Source organism: Leptosomus discolor, chromosome 1 (genome assembly GCF_034619465.1).
Source record: "Leptosomus discolor isolate bLepDis1 chromosome 1, bLepDis1.hap2, whole genome shotgun sequence".
In the NCBI taxonomy this organism is placed as follows: Eukaryota; Metazoa; Chordata; class Aves; order Leptosomiformes; family Leptosomidae; genus Leptosomus; species Leptosomus discolor.
In genome coordinates this window covers 94,110,994-94,133,078 of record NC_141391.1, presented here as the reverse complement: position 1 = coordinate 94,133,078, position 22,085 = coordinate 94,110,994, and the positions used below count along the sequence as shown (strand labels likewise).

General features: G+C 40.6%; 1 protein-coding gene across 1 annotated transcript in view; it reads right to left on the bottom strand.

The window, feature by feature from the left end:
• Positions 1-648: 648 nt before the first annotated feature.
• The window catches only part of LANCL3 (LanC like family member 3), a 32,300-nt gene continuing 10,863 nt past the window's right edge, over positions 649-22,085 (bottom strand). The window contains exons 2-5 of the mRNA XM_086470058.1: positions 5,416-5,539; positions 4,119-4,316; positions 1,937-2,144; positions 649-808 (exon numbers count right to left, since the gene is read on the bottom strand). Of these exons, the coding sequence (XP_086326184.1) occupies positions 649-808; positions 1,937-2,144; positions 4,119-4,316; positions 5,416-5,539 (690 nt within the window). The remainder of the gene's footprint in view (positions 809-1,936; positions 2,145-4,118; positions 4,317-5,415; positions 5,540-22,085) is intronic.

Below are 22,085 nucleotides of genomic sequence, written 5' to 3'. Positions count from 1 at the left end.
AATGAACCTGTGAAACTGCAGGCTAAATATATAGCTATCTACAGAACTATTATTATATGTATATGAGGACAAAAGAGCTCCAAGATACAGGTACTTCTAATTCATGTTACTACAACTAGTAGATGTGGTTTACGTAAAAAATCCCAGATTTTGCCTTTGTGCAGTGTAGTGACATGTCTACAACACCCTCCCCAATAAGCGCATGACTGCACGAAGACTTGTTTTTGCAGGTCTCTTCTTAAAACCTACTGGATGCATCACTGTTTCTTCTTTGCATGTCCCTGTAATTGTAGCTTGTGTTTTTTGTTTTTTTCTCACGTATAACCACCAAATTAAAAGTTTGATAATGCCCCTTTCTCTCTTACTGGAATAATTTGATTTTGCTTCTTATTACAACTAAATATTTACCCTATCAGATTCAGTCACTTCCCCCATGTTTTTTTTTTTTCACTGACCCATTTTTTTTGACCACACACTTCCCTCCCAAAGCCCCAGTGTATTTTCTTTTTCACCTGACTCCCAGCTATGTTAAGGCTAGCGTTAGTGGTACCACTGGCTTGTTTTGTAAATAGCCTCTCTTGACAAATAAGTGAAACCGCAGTGCCCTCTCCCATCGCCACGCGATGTGGCCCTGGAGGATGTTACTCTCTAGACAAAGACACTGAAGAGAGGAAACTCAGCTTGGTTGGGTTGCAGCAAGTCAGTCAGGAAACACACAGTTCCCGAGAAGCCTTCATACAGACTATATACACTTTCTAATGCCCGGGAGCCAGCCTTAAATTCTTCTGTAAATAAGAACTCTGCAAACCTAAGAAACAGAGGGGAAAAAAAAAAAAAAAAGTTTGTTATTATTTGGTGTCCCTTATGTCTACTTACTTGTTGTTTGAAAGCACCATTTTAATAACATTCAATGATTAAAAAGGTAGAATGTTCATTATTTAGCCTCATGTGGAAATTTTACACTGCCCAATTTCCATGATAAACTGAGGTCCAAGACATCTAGAAAAGCCAAACCTTTGCGAACTGTATATGTCTTAGGCTTCTTTGAGAGCTGTAAAATTTTTCTGATTTCTATGAGACATATTATTAAACAAATACTTTTTAATAACTTTTATCTTGGTTGGTATTTCAGCAGGATGCCAGCAATGTTTTGCATCAACGCAATAGATTCTGTAATGCTGAAATAACTAAACAAATAAAATGTTCACTTCAAAGCAAAAGGCTGAAAATTAAGTCACCCTAATTACTATACCACTTCATGCTGCAAGGAAAACAGTTACAAACATTGAATATTATCTTTTCAAATGTATATGGTAAATCACAGAAATAAAATTAAAGATAATTGCGGCACTGTGACAGAATTTTCAGTGGGATATACTTGCTTGCATCAGAACAAAATGGAATTAACCCCACTAGCTAAGCTGAATAGCCAAAAAGTGTCAAACTGGCTAAAGCTAGGAATGATAAATTAAAAAACATTAAAGCAGTTCCTATGCTTATTTTCCATATTTAGTAGTAAGGGATAGTGTTAAACGCTCTGAAAAGCAGAACAAATCAATGTAATGAACAGCATCACATTCTACTCTGCTTCTAGACCTGGGTATGCAACTTGGCTGTTCTGGCCTCACGTCAGGATGAGACCTGAACGTGTGCCGTTCCTCCCCATCCACCCCGGTTCCTTCGGAAGGAGCGCAGGGTCACGGGCAGGGAGGGGGGAGGCCGGGAGAACCCGATGCTTCTCCCGCCACAGGCAGTCTGGAAGCAGAACCGCGGGGCTCCCCGCAGTGTGCCTGCCCCACAACTCAGAGCCAGATCTGAACCTGGGGCTTAACACTCAGGTTACATCTGAGGGTGGTGATCACAGACTGAGCAGATTTATAAACGTCTCTGAAACTTTCTGCTATCACCCTGAATCCAGAAAGGTAGGAATGCTGACCTTTGTGCCCTGTATATGTATTTCGAGTTTCCAGTGAGCCTATACAGCAGCAGGAACACATAAGCACTACCAGCCACTCCATGGCATATTCCAGGTCCCTTCTTCAACAGGCCTTTCTGCCAAGTTAGCTCTCCACAGCGGATACAAGTGTCCAGATATTGAGGCTTCTTGGAAACCAGGTAAGCTTTGGCAAACAGATACGCAATGCCTAGGAAAACAGCAGTGAGATTGTCTCTGTTTCGTAGAACACAAAAGAAAATAAAGATGCACTAAAAAACTGCAGTCGCATGCTGTACACGTGTCAACGCTACATATCTATATGCTACACATGGAGGGGAGAGCACCTGGTATGCTAAAAACTATTGGTAAGATGTGCTTATCCACTTCCTGTGACAACACCACTTTCAATCTTTTCAGCGCATTACTGAATTTCAGGGTTTACTCTAATATTCCCAGTCTTTTATCAATTTAAAACAGTAGTCACATTTTTGCCTTTAAACCAGTAAACTCTTAGCAATGCCTTCTATTGGTTTCAAATTCCCATTCCTGTTTATGCCGATAGAAACATAATGATGGGCAAGATAACTTCTTACATTGGCAACAGATACAATTTTTTACTGATTCAGAAAAAGAAACTTGCTTTTTTTTTTTTTTCCAGTGGGGCCCATACTGCTTTATTCTAGTTATAAACAGTTATGCATACTAACTTCTGTTAAAAAAAAAGGAAGCAAGTTTTTTGGCTTATTTTTAGAGGGGATTCAAATAAATTAATCACAATCTTCAACAGAGCACTGCACAGCTCAGTTCATGGTAACCGTAAAAGAATATACATGACACATGACCAAATCAAGTGCCTAAGGAAATGTTTAGAATAGCTCACTTGGGGTCTGAATATAATATACACTGAAGCAGCTGAAAAGTGTTCTTGTAAACTACATGTGCATTATTACCCAAGAACAGTGAAGGGATACAGGATTTTCTGGGGAAGAACAATAGCAATTAATGAATTTACATGTCTCTAAATGTCTCCTAAAGTAACTTCTTTATGCCCTTTGGGATTTTGTCACTTTGGTTGAATCTCATTGCATATGCCTCCACTAACAGTTAAACCCAAGTCAAAGGCCACTCTCAAGATACTGAAACAGAGAGGGCATCTTCCCTGCAGGTTTCATCACTAGGTCAGCCATGCTGTAGAAGTCATTTTTTCCTCTTAAAAAAGGTGGGTAAGCAAAAGCTGTTTTCGCTTCACTCCATTAGAGTGTGAGAGCAAGAAGCTTGTTCCTTAATTGTACCAACAAAAAGATAATGCATCAGCAGAAAGCACATTTAAGAGATGTTAATTACAATGTTCTTTTTGTAATTTAAACAGAACACCTTTAAAGCAATGCATCAATGCTCATGGACATTCTTTAACCGAACTAAGTTTTTCTGTAACCTTCTAGGTTCATGTTACCAAGCCAATATGACTAGTTAGCAATAAAATTCTCCCTGGGGGTAAAAAACCAATTTCAATATACAACATTACTTGCCAAAATTGCTAAGGTATAGGATTAAATTCTGAATTGGCAGACATCCGCCTTACCTCATGAACCCAAACTAAAGGCCTGATTCTCTTTTTTTCTGAAAAGCAGTTTTATATGGGTGATTTTCAGAAAAAAATGCCTCATGCTAGTACAAACTCCCCTTCATATGAAAATACTTTGGTCAAATTTATGCATTATCCAGGTGGTAAGTGCAGATTAAACTTTGGTTCTGATGAGTGGGGAAAAAACCTATTCTGAAGGCCTTCCCAAAACTCACAGATGAGTCTGCATCTGTTTTCTTTCGCATACTATTTCTCTGTCCAGCATACACTGTCTTTTGACTCAGCTGTGCCATTCTTAGAGGTCTTGTCACGAAAGGGAGCAAGAGTGGAAAACATACAGATCAGGATCACCAGCATTCTTTCAGCTGTGATCACCTATGTTTTTAAGGCAGAAAAGACTCCTATCCTTCCAGCTGCTTCAGCAATAAATAAAACACTCTTTAAGTGGAAGAAAAAGCCTACACAGTTTGCCTGCCTCTTATAAAACATCAAAATCGGTCTAATTTAACCTGAGATTATCTTCTACATGGAATCACCTAACGTGGAAAAGCAATGGGATCAGCATCTGGCTATTCATAGCATCAATGGGAAAAGAACCTGGAGCTCCATGACACCAGTGTACAAGCTCATTCTCCCGCTCGATTGTCTCTCCCAGCTCAGGAGGCCAGTTGCTGTTCTGTTCTTGGTCCATGAGAAAATCAACGCTCTGCCACACAAGCTCCTGATCTGCTGGCTGTAGGTACTCGAAATAGGAAAGCAACATCTGAAGGATTGATGAAAGCCCATGTGCTGCACCTGTAAAGAACAGCAACAGTCAAAAGGAGAGGGCAGGTTTAAGACCTACCTCCATCTCACAGCAGCCTTCTCTTGGGACTGATCTCCTTGTCCAGTCCATATGGGGCTCTTTCATCTTCTTTATGCGTATCACAACAGTGCTTGGAATAAAGCTTTTTAGGTACATGGCACTATGATTTGTAACTGTTTCTGTCTTTTCCAGTTCCCCAAGCTAAGCAAAAATACAAATTTTGTCTGCTCTCACTCTGATGTGACTGAAACTCAGTGTGTGAAGTTAACACAGAACCTAAACTGAATACTGTTTCAAGACATTATTCAGACACAGTACTGAATCTAGACCATTATTCTGAAGTCTTTGTTGAACCCAGATTGAAACTGGACCATAAATGGTATTCCCAGTTACTGACTGACAGTATCAGTCAGCTAAAACCTGAAGTTCAGTGCAAGAAATGTCTGCACCTGCCAGGGTCTGTGAAGCAGCACCACTCGGTGACTTCTCCCTCTGCTCCCCTGCCAGAGAACTCACTAACACCTGCAAGCCAATCTCACGCTTTCTGCAGTACGATATTGTGCCTTGAGGACCCCACTAGGGACTTGCTCAACGACCCTTCAGCATTGCTTCAGATGAGTTCTAGCTAAGCTGCTCACGATGAGCAGGAGCTGACCATATGCTTGAGTTGTGCTGCTGTGGCTAAAAACCCTCTGCAAGTCCCTGCGTGGCAACAGCAGCTTACAAATAACATCCCCTGATGGTCTTCACTGGTAACTTTCTACACACAGGCATGGGCACCACACCTCTCGCTGCCTCCATCCGCAAGGGCAGATTTACCAGGGCAGAAAGGAGAAGGAGGAATGAAGCTGCTGCCTGCTGCTCCCCTGGTGCAGCACAGACACCTCTTGCGTTCCCCAGCGCTAGGCAGCTTCAGTCCTTCCCTCCAACTCCTCAGTCCCACTTAGCAGTTTTAGAAGGTTGGACGGTCCCAGCTCAGTCAGAAGAAATCCCACGCTGTAGGTTTTATATATGTTATTTCTGAAACGTCTACTGGCTCAGCATCTACACACAGCATCACTTTCAAAGTAGCTGGTGTGTTTTACTCACCAAGATACTCTGTCCCATAGTAGGAATACATGAGTGGGAATGGTTTCCTCTTCTTCACTGCATACTGCTTTCCTGATTCTAGTATGGCCAGGCAAATGGATTTTATTTGTGCTGGGGTCAGCACCTAAACAGAAGCATCAAAACAAATGTCAAGTCTACTTTAATCATTTTACTTTTTAGACATTTTTCAAAACTCTGCTTTTTTGCTGGTGTACAAGACAAAGTACTGCCTTTAATCTCATAAGCATGCTGTAATGTACATCATTATTAACAGTTCCTTACATAAAACAGTAAATTTACATAATGTTTCTCAAAACCGGAGTTTTAGTCCGTCTCAGGAAAGTGCATGTCAAATCTTTAGCTGCACAGATGAGGTGAAAAGAGGCCCACTAAGAGCTCCTGCCTTTCCTTCCCAGAGATCCATCAGGCTGGTGGAAGCTGACAACAAGCACCAGGCGAGCTGCAGAACAACAGCCTCCAGACTGGAGGAAGAGACATTAGGAGAAGACAAAGGAAAACAGACCTAGAGAAGAAGTAAATGCTACAGGCTTTATTGGGACATACCGAGCTAGACAGATTTTTCTGCAGACAGGATAAAAAAGGAAGCAAAGAAGAGGGTACTAAATTTTATTGAAAATCAACACTATGTATGTGGCTTCAGAAACATCTTAGTAAAGGAATCAGGCCTTATCACTTCAAGCAAATGCTAAGAAAAATGAAATGCAAGACAGGTTTCTATGAAGACAGGCTAGCTCTATTTATGGGATTTTATGATCACGAACAGGTCAACACTGCCTTTAATGCAGTCCCAAGAAATGACTAATGCCTTACTCTTAGTGGTGTCGAAATTAAATGAGATTGGCAAATCATATATTTCACCAGTCGTGAACTTTTCCCAGTTACTGACCTAAAGCATTCAGTGAGGAATCGGTTTTACGGGTTTCAGCTACAGCTCTAATTACAAGCAGTTCACTACAACCATCAGCAATTTCCTCTGTGTCAGCCACATCTGTACGTTACTGACCAATACCGAGGTCATTTAAAGAGTGTAGTTGAAGTAGTGCGTTGGCTTTAGGGGAAAGCCTGTATGGCAGCTGTATTTTGCAAAAATATATTTCAACTTATGAAAAGAGAACTGAGAAAGAAAAAAGGCAAAATGAGGCAGAAAAAAAGAAAAAGGCTGTAGAAATAGCCTTGACAGACAAACAGGAATCCTAAAACTAACTGGAATATCAAGATAATGTCTTTAAAATGTTTCTGAACAGAGTTGGTTTTGCTATAATTTGTATTATCATAGGATTTACAGTTACTTCTTCCAGTTTAAAAAAACAGTTAGCATTAAGTATGGAGGCAACATCTGTTATACACTGTATTCTCTCATTTGGCATGTAAAAGATGCTACAGATAATTAATGTCACTTAAAACTTGACTGAAAACTAACAGCTGAAAAATCTTGTTTGTCTGTCTTACCTTGCTCCCCGATAACAAGGCATTTTATTACAGGTGCTCCAAATGACTATGATATTTACACAACCTGGAGAATAACCTACTTCTGATCTTGATTAGTGTTCTTTAATGGTACTGCAGTAGAAGTAAATAAGCCATTAACATCTGGAGACTTCACTCGTTGCCAGTCAGTTTTAAACAAATTGTTTTAGCTTCATTGAATTTAAAGAAACTGTTTAAATCCTAAGCAAACGAGGAGATCAGAGACACGGTGAGACACACCACATTCTCTCCAGAGCTCTCATTTTACGGTCTTGTAGTTTGGGACCTGTCCTCCAAATTCTGTACTTTGTAAAAGGATTAGTAAGGTAGCCCTTTAAAAATAAACGTGAAGATCTCCTAGTTGTAATTCTGGAAGGCAAAGGAATGCTGATTAGAAAAATCATAATTAGTTCATTTTCTGTATGTAATGGTTCCTTTACCTAATAAATCAACTGGCTTTCAATACAAAACATGTTTTGCTAAGCTTATTTTTATGTTCAGTGCATTTAATTTTTAAATTGAATTAATGACTACTTTAAAATGCTGATTGTGTAGTTTAAATGTATTTAAACTTCCACCCAAATCCAGACTTGCACAATGCTACATAAAGAAGTACCAGCTAGCAAGAAACGCATTGTTCACCATTTTTAAATATAAAGTAAATGTAAAAAGTCAAACACTTAAGCACTATGATCACTCATGATCACGTACCTTTTCAGCTGGCATAATGAAATACGCTAATGAGTATCACCTCTTTTTCAGAATGCAAAAAAAGCCCACATTCAAAGAAAAAATACTTATTTAATCAGAACAGATGATAGAAATCAACCCATCCTGACCACTTCCACCTTATCACACAGAAAAGAAAATAACCTTGTCTTGAAAGCAACCTTCTCCCTGGCCACTCAGACTGACCTGTACGCTTAAGGCAGGTAGGAGATGTGTCCTAACTAATAGTGAAATAAGAAAATTTTTGTGCTGACTCCAAGTATCTCTTACCAAGTGCCTCAACCCAGAGTTCATTCTAGGGCTGCTACCTGTTTTCCAAAGCACTTAAATATGAAGGATTTGTATTTGATCCTTATTCTAGGAAACGGTTGGCTGGAACAGAGACCTTCACTTACCACCACTATTAGTGGCCTTCCAAAGGTTGAATGATCAGAGATCACGTTTAATATTTCCAACGGCTTCCCCCATCTTATTTCAACCAAAACCTCCTCAGAGTTCTCTCACCTTGCCAAGAAATAAAATCCGTGGCTAGTCTCTGTATGCTCCCTCATAATACCTTTAATAAAACAGCTAAAAAACTTATGACCAAAACAACAATCACAGACTACATTAATCATAATCACAGACAGTGTAGCTGTGGTTCTACAAAGTTCATTTTCATTTCAGTACAGTCACAATGCCTCCTTGCCCCGGGGAATTACTGAAGCAATATGTTTAATTAGGGATGGCAACGAAATAGACTGATCGTCCCAAAGGCTTTGAAAGGATAAATTGCATATTGATATCACGTCCTCTGGTGAAAGCTGTCAGATGCTTTGATGAAGAATAAAGCCAATATGAGAATACGCTACCCAGAAAAAAAATTCATGCTTGAGATAGATACATCTTTGGAGAAACTTCTTGAATGTCATTCAGTATGAGCTGGCTACACAGTAGGTAAAATTATTCTTTATCACGTCAGTACATAGCCAAAAGACTACTGACACTGAGATATATTGCTGCTGGTTTAATATTTCCGCTAACTCTTTTTGTATTTTTAAAGACACCACAACCTATCCTATCACATCAGCACTGTTGATTTTAGTCTCCACACTAGGCTGAAGTTTGGAATACACGCATTCCACATCTCCCCTGCAATTTCCCTATCAATTGGTTGGTGGAGTTCTTAATTTTCTGTTTTAAATCATTGTCCAGTAATGCTGTGTGCTGTTAAATAACTGTTCCACTCACTCACACTGGTGGCAGCTGAGTTCCCATATTTCTTTTACTCTAAGCACAACGCTTAAGCAGCACTATAATACTTAGTATTCGTACAACTGCCTGTGTCTAGGAGCCTGACTTGTGATAAAAAAAACAGTGATCGTTTCTAAAGTCTCTCCAGTTTTCTCTTGTGCCACTGCAGACAATATGCCTTCTCCCATTAAGGCACTCCACAAATTTGTGGATTATTTAAGGCAGGTACTTGATTCAGTAAATCCCTATTAAAAGTCAGCAAGGAAGTGCTATGTCTACAGCAATCACAGAACATCGTCCTCTGTTGTTGTTACCAGTCTTTCTCAACCTGAGATTGTTTAGTTGGAAGTAAATAATTTCACAACTCATTTTAAATCTACTAAGAGAGATTGCATAATATATTGGTTTTGACAATGCTAGGCCCTAGATATGTGTTTCAAAAACTATGGACAGAAATCTTGACCTTGAGGATTAGGCAGAAAGAAGTAGGACCAGCTCTTCTTTGCTTCTGATTACAGTAACATTTTCAGCTCCTCTGAATGCTTCCTACAAGCCCCTTGGCTCATGATTTGCCTTTTGAAAACCACTGCTACATAAAACTGCATACTGTATTGAGTATATTTGAGGACTGTAAGCTTTTAATTCTTTTAAAAGATCTGTATTTATTTTCCTAGAGCTCCTTCCCGTATGTAAGTAATAGAAGGCATTACTGAATGCCAAGTATCGTTACCTTTTTATAAATGCATCAGTAATTTTAGGAGGTAACAGCTATACTTACATTACTATGGAAAAATCCTTCTTCTATGCATTAAAAATTTTTTAAAATGCATCTAACACATCAGACCTGTCTTTGTCACACTTCTAAAAAGCCATTTGCATGAATTAGATAATATACTTTTTCTGATGCTGCAGAAAGTGTCAAAAATAAGCTGGAAAAAAATGGGTCAGTCTACAAGTAACCAATAGGAGCTTTGCCATTAGTCTCCTATGCTGGAAGCCCAGCAGAGGGAGCTTGTGAATTGGTTATAATACTCAAAAATGTTGTAAAAAGATACACATGTCTGTGTTCAGCAGGACAGCTGATTCAAGCAGAAAGACGCTGGAGTCAACTTGGTAATTTAATGACAACTCACTGCACTGTGTGATGTTTAAGTTCACTCTTTAAGCTTGATCTTTTTCTATCAAAGGCAGGGACTGGGATTGTTCAGGGACCTCTCTGCAATGCCATGGCCAGGTTTTTTCCTTCCTTCAGATGATGCGAACACCTGAAGCCACAGAGGAGTACAAAACCAGAGGGGTCTCCCTCCCTCAGTTTGACTGATGTACCCTCCCTGCAGCACAGTGTGAAACCCAGCTCCAAGGGCACAGCTGTCTGCTTTCCTTATGAGCAGTGTCAAGTAGACACTTCTTTAAAAAAAGTGTCTGCTGCAAACTTTGTTCAAATTATCAGATTAGCTCCTGAACTACTACTGATAGTGTTGCCAATGCAGTACGCTGTAAGAGCATCATGAATAGTACTTTCTAGCGAGCATACTTTCCCAAATTTCTCATATTAACATTACACGATAGTATGTGTAGACTCAGCATGACTACTCATATGATTGTGTCAGTTCACTGGAAAACGGTACTTGACAGCAATCTTGAGTATAACCGACTCCCCTATGGATCTCATTGGTATTGCTTGGTTTTAACATGTAAATTTGGGCGGTTTTGAGGCTTGCTCTTTGCCTCAGCAGCGTGGAAACACCAATGTCTGTCCTATCCTGTTTTCGTGGGTCACTAATCATGAGTCCAACTGGAAACTGAAGGTATTTATTCCTGATGAATCAGATTACTGGTAAAGAAGACAATACAGCACTTCTGTTATTGCTAATGAAAGGACAAAAATTCCACATATCTGACTTGCCAGGACTGTGTAGCTCTAAACCCATCAAATTCTGCTGTTAAACCTGTCCTTCAAAGGGGAACATTTCAGACACGGCTGCAAATGAAGCGTTGCAGAAAAGGATGGAGCACAACTGCTAGCGTAGCTAGGAGGCTGGCTGAGAGCAGCTGGTGCTGCTACACAGTTGGCCAAATGCAGCGAGCATCTCTATTCATTCTGTCTCAACCTACACACTGGAGAATTTCAAGGAAAAATCAGCAAGTGGCCTTTTTTCAAGCTCCCCCTATCCTGGGTCAATGAAGAGAGAGGGAAATCATTAGTTTCTCTGGTTACATTGTTTCCTATATAAATCCCCCCTAACTAAAGACAGTCCCCAACATCTCTCATGCAGCTGCACCAGGGTCCGTCTGGACACAGCTATCTACATCTAATATAGTGGCTCTCCAAGGTCTTGGGAAGGTGTCGTGGTTTAACGCCAGCCACCAACTAAGCATCACGCAGCTGCATCCCCCCTCCCAGTGGGATGGGGAGAAGAATCAAAAAATAAGAAGCAAAACTCACGGGTTGAGATAAGAATGGTTATAAAAGATAAAATACATATAATAAAATAATAAAAATTATAATAAAATATAATAATAGTAATGAAAAGGAATATAACAAAAAAGAGAGAGAGAAATAAAACAAGTGATGCACAATGCAGTGGCTCACCACCTGCTGACTGATCCGCCCCTCCTGGCCAACTCCCCCCAGTTTATACACTGAGCACGACATCCTACGATACGGAATATCCCTTTGGCCAGTTCGGGTCAGCTGTCCTGGCCGTGCTCCCTCCCAGCTTCCTGCGCTCCTGCTCGCTGGCAGAGCTTGGGAACCTGAAAAATCCTTGACTTAGGATAAGCACTGCTCAGCAACAACTACAACATCAGTGTGTTGTCAACATTATTCTTGTATTAGATCCAAAACACAGCACTGTACCAGCTACTAGGAAGAAAATTAACTCTATCCCAGACAAAACCACAGAAGGAAACAAGGGGTCCCCGTCACCCTCTTTAGGTTAGGAATCACAACCCCCTCCTCTGCTGCTGCAGAACTGAAGCAGGAAGGGTGTCAAGGAGCAGATCTAAGAGCAGAGCAGTTCAGATAACCAATGTGACTTAAGAGGTGTTGGTCTGCCTCTTGAGAGCGTAGGGGCTGTTCAGCTGCGTGTGGCTGGTCAACAGCAAAGACAGCAGGGGATTGCTCAGGAGGACAAGTCGCATCATGGAAGAAGAGAAGTACCCCAGGATGCACTCCTGTGTTACGGCTTTCAAATGGCAGCTGTCTGCACCCCAGCTGCGTGTTCTCTTCTGCCTAGAAGAGGGTTAGTTACCACAGAGCACAGAGCCGACAATTTCATTTCAAGCATCTCTCCCTAGAATTCCACGCAAATTCAAGAGCATGAATTGAAAAGCATGTTTAAAAACAGTGAAAATATAAGACTTGCAAATTAACCGAGAAACAAATCCGGCACTGCTTGGAGAGGCTTTTTTCTATATTACAGAATTCTACCCCAACTTTCTTCAACACACCAGTAAAATTCTTCTTTTTTCCTTTATTATTATTATTATTATTATTATTATTATTATTATTATTATTATTATTATTCACCACTCTCATAATGCATGGCTGAGCCATTCTGGGAACACAGACCCCTAGGAACTGGCCAAAATGGATGTATCGGTGATCACCTTTCTGTGATCCAAATCCTTATTTGGAGCTCCTGTGTGTCAACCACTCCTCCACCAGACATCAGAGCCGTTATGACAGCTGCAAATGAGTCAGAGGTTAGTGCTGCTTTCCTTCCAGCTATGCTCCCTGCACAGGTAGGAGGAAGATTATTCATGTAAAAACTTCATCAGTGGGAAACCTTTTGACTCTGTTTAGTCTCAGTCAGAAAGTACATCAGCCCACAAGTCCTGCAGTCAGCTTATGCCAAAACTGCAGCACAGGGCTGTTCGTTTCCTGAGGAGAGATCTATCCTTCTGCACTCTGGATACACGTCACTGACAATTCTGCGTTATGATGATAAAGATCTTCCAAGCTGGGCACCTTGCACTCTTGTTTGGGTAACAGTCAGCCTGGTGTGTTGTTTTTACATTACTAAGCAAGGAACATCTGCTCTGCCCGTGTATTTTGGATCAACTTAGCTCCCCTTAACAGCGGGTCTGCTGGTTAATTGGAAGTGAATCCATGCTTTCACCCGTTCCACAGACATTTCTTGTCGTAGCAAGGCTGCCCTGGTGCTTGAACTGGTTGATGAGTGCAACTTATGCAGAGGCATAAGAAGTACTATCCATTCTTCCAGCTTCAGAGCAGCAGGAAACAGGATTCATGAAACAACCTTTGTGAAACAGAAAAACTTTGTAACATGGATCAGAGTGCCTCCCCAAACATTGCGGTAACTGGTAGTGCCTTTAGTCTGAACTCAAAAATTATTCAAGTCCAGTTTAATTGGGCACCACCATTTCAACCAGGAACTCAGGCAAACCGCTTCTTGGAAAGATGAATTTATTAGTGTTCGTACACATCTGCAGGTCAACATGAGATGGGCAGAACTTCATCTCAAGACGGTCAGTAAAGGCTAATATTTTTCACAGGGAAGCTGACCTAAGCTTAGAGTTCTACAAATGAAAATGGCCACTGTATCTAGAAACCAAAGGAAGTTGGTAAGACATATTTTAAGATGTCCTGAAGGTCTCCAGAAAGGACTGGACACTTCCATTCCTTCATGCCTTTATTTCATCTGGAAAGGAGAACAGTCAGCATCCGACAGGGCACTGATCTAATAAAATGTAATGTGTTTATTTCTGAGGAGTATAAATGTGCAAAAAGAAGTGTTCATGCTAGGATCTCTTAAGAATATGAATTGTATTGCTGCCAAGTTCATGAAGACATAGTTAATTTTGAAGGTGCCACTAAATACAGAATCAGGCACCAGAAAGCACTGTTGCAAGGGGTAAGAGGGAACCAGGACATCTCCGTTTCATCTCCAAAATCTCTGAGAAACTTAGTCTAGTTTTCTATGGGAAACTGATAATACCTGTAAAGTTCCTTTAAACTGATGTTTGGTTCAGAAAGACAAAGGGAGAAGAGCACCGTCTATCACTTCATACACCTGACTTAACAAAACTTTACTGCTGTAGTGATCTCTCCCATAGAGGCTATGTGCTTGGTGGCTGGCTAGCTCATCCGGGCTGGGAAGGGCCAGCTGGGTGCTGCACTGCAGAAGGTGCCACAAAACAGAGACAGGCTGGCTGTGGGAGAGGGAAAGCGGGTAAAGAGAGTGGGAGAGAGAAAGAGATAAAAGACTGAAAGAGCCCCTGGACCCCATAAGGCTACGTTAACTAGCTGTGTCCGAAGAGAATGGTCTACATCCAAATTCAGTGTGGAACTGGCCTGGGGAAAAGAGTCAGCAGTTTGCATATAGCATATTTGGATGATTAAATGTTTTTTCTACTGCAGCTTTCACTGAGGCATCTCTCTGACCAAATTACTGCACAGATCCTGTATCGTCACACAACCTTTTATCCATTTCCAGCTTATCCTTTTTCACACATTTCATAATTTTTCATACATTTAATTAATTTTTAGCACCTTTTTCATGCTGCAATTGTATATAACATTAAAGCTTCACTTTTTTCAGCAGCAGTAATTATGTTGTTCATGTGAGATCACTGAAAAAGATGAATAAAACCAAAAGATTACACTGAAAGCAACTATGTAATACAATAAATAACAAGTATAGGATGGGGACAGAGAAAGATTGATTGCTAGGTCCTTGACAATATCTCTAAAAATGTTCATAGTTCAATTCATCTTAAGTAATTCCGTCATCTTAATCACTCAGAGTGATGGAAAAGAGCCTTTTCAGTCTCATGCAGTATTCAGTTTTTTCAATTTATCAAAGTAATTTCACCTATTAGATCACTCATACGGCTTTTAATATCAAAGTCCTCATTGACCTGAATGGGTCTTGACTTGGGTGGTGTTACTCCTGGCAAGTATTATATATGAAATGCCAGAAGTTTTACCAGTTGGCATAATATCTAACATAGATATAAAAATGGAGTAATTTCATGGCCGCCAGGAATGGAGTCCAATAATTCACTTAGTAACCAGGTCAATAAACTAGGGTTTCTATGCCATGTAATTATTCTTGTAAATTCTTGTTATTCCATGTCTTGCCAATAAGGGGCTGGCTCACAGTCTGTTGAGACCAATATTAATTTTGTCTGAGGCAGCCTTTAAAAATTGAGACTATAGGAACATGGCTTAGTTGTCAGGAGTAAAATGCTGACCTTGCTCGAGTCGAGAAACCTAACAGATACAGCTGAGCAAACATCTAACTCTTCAAGCATTGATCCCACTCTCATTTTAGGCAGTTTGGAGGGAAGTGACTAGCAGATGCACTGCTCAACACCAATGTGGAGTACATGAAACACACCCCAAAAATATTTGGGTTTTCTGATCGCTTTTTCTTCACTTCAAGGCTGTGTACACTCTATGCCTCTATTGAATAAAGCTGCATTTATAAGCCGTATTTCTCCCTGGAACCCCTGGAAGAATTTTGCTTCATGTCAACAAATATTCTCAAGGAGATTGTTTCCCGCAACGAGCTGGGCAATATACTGTTTTCCATATCTAAACGAAAGAGGATTAAAAATTTCAGTTGAGGTATGAGTCACCACTCCCCCGAAGCTAGAATTCCAAATAATGGTTTATATTTTGTGTTGAAGCTCTTGCTGTAAAGCTTCTTTGCTACTGCAAGTACATTGTCTGAGGAACTAAAAACCTAGCAATAAAATGAAAGACTGCAGTTTATATGCCCACCATCAAATTGTACCAGACAGAACTACCTGATCTTGTGTGATAGTCAGTTTAACAGGACTTCAAGCTGTTATGCTAGGCCATGGTTCACAGATGCAGCTGTGATTGTAGGACACACGTCAAACTTCCACTGTTTTCCAGGGGGAAATTTTCTCTGTCCGAACTACAGGATGGGGCCTGGACAATTCCCAGCCTACCTCCAACGCCTTTAAGCTTGTTTTGTGAGTGTTCAGACCTCCTCCCTCTATACAAGTGAACATACTTCATTCGCAGGTTCACTGAAATAAGAAAACAGATATGCCTCCTCAAAGCCTCATGGCAAAAGTGTCAGAACCAAAAAAAAAAAAGATGGGGGAAGAGAGTGGCTGACAGGAGAGGCCAAGGCAGAGCATCCATTTTGTGCTCTTCTACCCAAACCCCAAATATTTCTCTCCCAACTCAGAACCAATAGTACCGAATGCTAATGAACTTTACTACAGAAAACTGCATTTGGAAAACTGTCCATAAAATACTTTATAGCTTGTTACTGTACTAGACTTGCAGAGATGAACTACAAAAGTACAGAAAAGCAAAATACTATTCTTTTCTTCATCTGTTTCAAATTAAGGTTCAAGAAAGAGAACATGGTTGCTCTCAGTGTTGAAGGCTCCCAACTGCAATGTTTTCAATGTTGTGGGCTTCTTTCCCATTTAAAACCAATAAAAGCTTGGTTTTACATCTTAAGATGCTATGTAGTGATGGATGGAATGCCCTGATAGTGGCTGTATAATACATGAACAGTTGTAACAATTCAGTACCTTAGAGGAGTCCTTGACCTTCTCAAAATCTTACACTCATGGAAGAGAAGGACCTAAACTATATGTGACAATTTGCATAGTGCTGTGAACAGCTCAGAGAAAAATCTCTGCTTATTGTATTCTGTAGAAAGCAAACAAAAATTAGAATGCACAAGAGTAATATCGAAATGGTTATTAAAAACCTACTTTAGCAGTCATTGCTTTGCTTTTTCTTCCGGTATTTCTCCAGGTCTGTTCTCTCATTATCAAAATAAAATAGAATTAAAAAAAAAATATACAGAAACAGGTATTTTAGAGACAAGTAAGAGATTCTCCTAAGAAGTGAAGCTAAAAAGACTGCAACATTTATTTTCTGGACAGCAGGTAATGAATGTGATAAAGAACACAAAAAGTTATTTTATCATGTAATGTAAGAACAAAATGACAGCTTATGAAAAGCAGCAAGTTTAAAGACAAAGTATCTCTCTGCTCACTTAAGACTCAAGTAAGCTAGGGAATTTATTTCTACAAAATTTATCTGAGTCCACTCACACTGTGTAATTTTAACAAACCAAGTGATTTCTCCCTATAATTAAGATGAGAATTTTTAAAAAAGATTTTTGGGTTAACTGCCGGAAGTTCCCCACTGCTCCATCGAATTAGATTACAATTCTTCAGAGCCTGTGTTGTTTAAATAAATATTTTATCACCTTTCAACTCATCAAATATTACAATTTAAGAACATTTTTTCCTGACAGATGTTGCAAGGCCAAGTCATACAATGAACTCCCAGATCTCAGCCCACCAATTCTGGAAGAAACATAAACCCTCGTACTTCAGAGCATAAAGCCAATCCTTAAAAAATGCAGGTTAGGCACATTACAGACAACACATTTCAAAATTACCTTCCACAGACATCTGACTCTGAGTCATCTAGTACTGGTACAAGATATTAAACCAGATGGAGCACTGGAAACAAATCCTGAAGGAGAAAGGTTTGTTTGTGTACTACTGTGCTCCTCACTGCAAGCAAGCAGAAGCATTCAACTGTTTGGACAATGCCCATGTTGTGCTGTATATAACACAGTTTGAAAACTGTTACTCAGAGCTATTCTGCAGCTAGTGTGTCTCTGCCGTGCAGGAACAATTTCTTTCTATGCTTACACTTTGGGTGACAAAGAAACAGAGTGACTTTGGAGCCTGGAGCTTGGGGCCTTGCTCTGAAGAACATTTCAGCATTTTATATAAGTAATTTCAATCAGAGCTGCAATAAGAAACACTTGCTGTAGCCATCAGCACACTTGGCTTAGAGACATCAGCTTAAATTCTTCCACTGTGTCAGAAAAAGAAGGGATGTGAATTTGAATTACCAGGTTAGTGATGAAATCTCAAGGTTATTGCATATAAAAAGGAAGAGACTATGACCCTCACTTGGACTGTAATTTGCTCAGAGCCCAATTTGGTCTTGGAACCTGTAAGGGTAATGAGAGGTGAACACGTGCTGCCCTTGCTAATGGGAAAAGACATGATGCTTAGTTCACTTTTACTCCACAGCAGGCCAGAACCTGCCTGGGGCTCTGTGAGATCACCTCTAGCAAACTGGGAGAGACCACAACAGGGAGAGAGGAGCTAGGTGGGACGTGCTCTCCAGCTGCAGCTTTACAGCCTCCTTTGGAGGAGGTAGAGACTGAGTTACAGCAGGTGAGATAGAGTACAAACTGCTACTACTGTGGGAAGGCAGCTAGAAGGAGTTGCATAAACACCATGGAGAAAAGAGAACACTATAAATCTGTACCAGAGCTCCATGGATGGTGAGTGACGCAACCGTTGGCTTATGAATATTGGTGTGGCTTATGTGCCCCACAACACAGCACTCTCAGGATTTGCATGCCTATCAAAAGATGGCAGAAGACTTCAAGGGCATAAACTGGGTGCCTTGGACATTTAGGCACATCCAACCTTAGTCATCAGCAGAGGAAAGTTTTGACTACAAAACTTTCAGGTCTTGGCATCCAGTGTGAGTTTTAGGCAATGGAAAGGCCTGAAGAATCACAAGAGAGTCAATTCCTAATATCTCTGTTGGGTGGTACAGCTGTGTAGGCAATCCAAAATTTCACTGACCTTCTGGTGCCATGTTGTGTTAACCTCTATTGGGACTGGTTATGACTTTTCATTTATATTAACTGTTTATTCCCATGCAGAATAAACACAAAGAAATGTAGTGTTAATTTAGATTAAAGTAAGTGTAGAACTCTGATGTGCTATCATGTTACATCCAGATGTGTGAGCAGTGATGCAGCACACGTGCAGACAAGATGCTAACATGTGAACCAAATACATGAGTAACTCAGGCCCTGTCATGTTCAGCTTACTTGAATCTCAGTTTCTTCCTAGCATACAGGGTAAGTATTATAGATAATTCTCCCTGGATATATGTGCTTGTACTGCTAAAAATAAACCTTGTTTTAGCTCACTTTTTAATCTCTTGAGCTGTTTGCATACTTTCCCTCTGCCTGTGTATGGTATCTGGCACTTGTCTCAGCTTAAAAGCCAAAGCAATTCTTATCCAGTGAGCTGCCTCTTCTGGATCATTAATGAAGATAATAAATAAAGCTGGTTCCTACATCAGTCCTTTATTAGTAGTTACGATTAGCTTTGCTCGTGGTCTTTCAGCCAATTTCAAATCCACAATGTCCCCATCCAAGCCAGCATGAATTAAGTTTTCAAGGAAGATTACCTTTGACACTGCATCAAAAGCCCTATTCAGATGTAAACAGGGTATTGGCTACTGCTCTTTCATCAGCGACTAATTTTATAATTCTGTTATTTACAACAAGTGATCTTGTTTGTCTTGCAAGTCTTCTTTATTCTTCTAAGTCAGGCTGCTTTATATGCAGAGTTCTATTATGCAGATATTTATGAGGCATGTGACACCTAGAAGTATGTCTAAATATTTGCTGCTGAGAAATAATGTGGCTACCTGTGAAATTAGTTAAATGAGGTAAATGACACAACAGCACCATTCACAGGCTAACAGAAGCATAAATCAGTCACTTTAAAGTAGCACCAGCACTGCTTTGAAGCAAAGGCAATTCTAGAGAACTCCATGCTGGCATGAGGCCATTTTTACTTTGCGTGATGATCTGCAATTTGTGCCATGCCAATAAGCCACTGAACAGAAATACCAACTTAAGCTGCAGGAAGAATGCTGACAAAGTAATGCAGGACAACCAGATGAAGGTGATCAAGTCCTCTGAGTCCTCTGATTTTTACCCTAGTCTTAGACTGTGGTAGCAGTCTGATGTGGTAAAAATCCTGATGATCCGTATGTGGCACCCAGATCCTCCCAGACACATTGAAAAAGACAGTTATGAAGCAAAAGACAGTAACAAAAGAGTGGCACATAGTGCTGTTAGCATGGCCTGGAAATATTCCCACAACTCCGAACACAATTCAAGTCATATTTCAGATACAGACAGTCGCTTGTAACTCATTACTGCCACATTTCAAGGGCAGAGTAAGAGTCACAGGATTCATTTGAGGAAGCGTGGGGTACTGTGCTCTTTAAAATGTAGCTTACTTGGTAAGTAATGGGATCACCATCCGTACTTTTCTCCTGGTTAAAAGATTGCCGTTTGGTACTATAATAAAATTAGGAAAGTGTTATCAATCTTCCCTTTGTGTTACTCATTCTCAGTTCTGACCGCATAAAAACCAAGCATGTTTTGGAAAAAAACAGACTGCTGTGCCAGAAGGAGAAGAGTTCAAACGCACACAGAAAGGAGGCAAAGGAGTAAGAACCATGAGACAAATCATACCACCACCACCAATAATAAACAAACATTCACTGCACTTAGCCATTACTTTGCATTTGAAGATCTCAAAGTGATGTATAATTAATTAACTAACTAACTAACAGGAATTGCTATTACCTCATCCTACACATTACATTGTGTTGTCGCTGCCCTGGGAGCAGTCAATGCCATGCTTCTCTTTTTCTGCATTTGTCATTTTTCATGACTGTTCTCTGCAGCTCTACAGGAGGAACTATGCAAAGTGAGGCAGGAGGGCCCAGCCAGCTATATCTGGACCCATGGATGACAAAATGTGTTTTCCAAGTCAAGCTTGTTAAGTCAAACTACATGTATTTAAAATTCTTTGCCAGATGCCTTTCTTACCGATTTTGTGTGCTTAATATTCTGATGCCCTTGGAGTAAAGCAGCTTCACTTCAAGGGCCCAGAAGTACATGGAAATCCTCTGATGTCCATCTTGCAAAATCTGAAAAAGATCCCATAAAAAAAAAAAAAACAAACCAACAACAAAAGAGACTTTCCCTCACAGTCCCTGTGCTTGAGGGGTGTCCTGGCTATCTGCAGACACCTGGAAGAATGTTTTATCACCCCTGGCCTGTAGCTCAACTTTCAGAGAAAGGTTTTGCTTTCTTCCCCTGATGCATCCTTGGCTCTCCACATATACTGTGGGACAGGGAACTCCCCTCCTCCAGTGGCAAACAGCAATCTGATGTGTTTGATTAATACCGGCGCTCAGGAAATAATCTTCCCATAGCTCAGGGGTACAGGTAATTTTAGGGTACTTCCTGTCTTCCTTTAACTGTGGTGCATGTGGTCCATCTCCTACAATCATCCAGACATTTTCAGTAACGGACATTCAGTGCTGCAGTGGCACAAGGCACTGAGAAGCCCTTGGGCTGCATCTAAGGCTGCTTAGGTTTTGTTTTAAAAAAAATAATCTTTACACTAAAGCTCTTCAGATCCAGAACTTTCCCAGTTACCTGCAAGAGCCAGGAACAATTTTGTCAACCTTAATATTCAGCTACTGGGAGAAGTTTTGCACTTCCTTGACGCAGCAAAGATTGACAAGCAGGGATGTACCTGGTGTTTAAGGCTCTGTGGCAGAGCGTGGCGCTGAACGGCTCCTTTCGACACTTCTGGACTTCAGGCTCTTGCCTGCTTGCAACTGCAGGGGAAAAACCTGCAATCATTTGCCTGTCCAAGGCACTAGGGGAAGTCAGAGGAGGTGGAATAGCATGGTGAGCTTGCTTTTGGGGAAAGAGGCAAACAGAGCAGAAATGACTGCAATTTTGGGGAGTCACATTTAATTCTTCTGGCCCTCCCAGGGTGCGTTCCATGTATTAACTCAGGAATTGTTCAGCCTGGAGAAGGCTCAGGGGAGATTTTGTCAACATGTATAAACACATGATAGGAGACAGGAGAGAAGATGGAGCCAGGCTCTTCTCAGCAGTTCTCAGTGACAGAAATTTCTACTTAAATGTAAAGAGAAAGCTTTTTTACTGTGTGAGTGGCCAAACACAGGGACAGGTTGCCCAGGGAGGTCACAGAGTGGAGATATTCAAACCCAAGTGGACAGAGCCCTGAGCAATCTGCTCTTGTGGACCCGGCTCTGAGCAGGCGGATGGACCAGAAGATCTCAAGAGGTGCCTTCCAGCCTTGACCATGCTTTGACCCTACGACTGAGCCAAATCCAAATGTAAGAATGTTGATACACTGTTCAGATGGTGTGCATTTTACTCCTCTAGTGATCTTCAGATTCAACTTCGAGTTTGACTCAGCTTACCTGTGTGATTTTTTTAAATTTACCTCACAATATTTGCTTTATCAAAATAACCTGGCAGTCCCACAGTGCTTAGAGAACAAAATCAAAACAGGACAAA